The sequence below is a fragment of the Eimeria mitis genome, genomic scaffold (genome assembly GCF_000499745.2).
Source record: "Eimeria mitis Houghton genomic scaffold, Emh_scaff160, whole genome shotgun sequence".
Lineage (NCBI taxonomy): Eukaryota > Apicomplexa > Conoidasida > Eucoccidiorida > Eimeriidae > Eimeria > Eimeria mitis.
The window spans coordinates 9781-10086 of record NW_013569916.1 but is presented as its reverse complement, the minus strand read 5'-3'; the positions used below and the strand labels follow the sequence as shown (position 1 = coordinate 10086).

Below are 306 nucleotides of genomic sequence, written 5' to 3'. Positions count from 1 at the left end.
CTCTTAAACATATAATCGATAGATACACTGCAGCAGCACAACTGCACTCCATAGGGTTTAGGGTTTAGGGTTTAGGGTTTAGGGTTTGGGGTTTAGGGTTTAGCGGGTCGCGGCCAGGCTGCAGGCCGATGGGTTCCCTCATCCTGAAAGAAGCAGCAGCAGCAGCAGATGCAGCTGCAGCAACTGGAGCAAAGTCAGCAGCAGCAGCAGCAGCAGCAGCAGCAGCAGCTGCAGCAGCAGCTGCAACACAGGCAAGCGGTCTTCGTGCTATCTGCTGCTTTGTGTATTGTCTTTGTTTTATTTATT

General features: G+C 51.6%; 1 protein-coding gene across 1 annotated transcript in view; it reads left to right on the top strand.

Annotated features, from left to right (window-relative positions):
- The window catches only part of EMH_0001120 (protein kinase, PfEST homolog, putative), a gene marked incomplete at both ends in the record, with an annotated part of 27896 nt that overhangs the window by 19076 nt on the left and 8514 nt on the right, over positions 1 to 306 (top strand). The window contains one exon of the mRNA XM_013495492.1: positions 97 to 193. Coding sequence (XP_013350946.1) covers positions 97 to 193 — 97 coding nt within the window. The remainder of the gene's footprint in view (positions 1 to 96; positions 194 to 306) is intronic.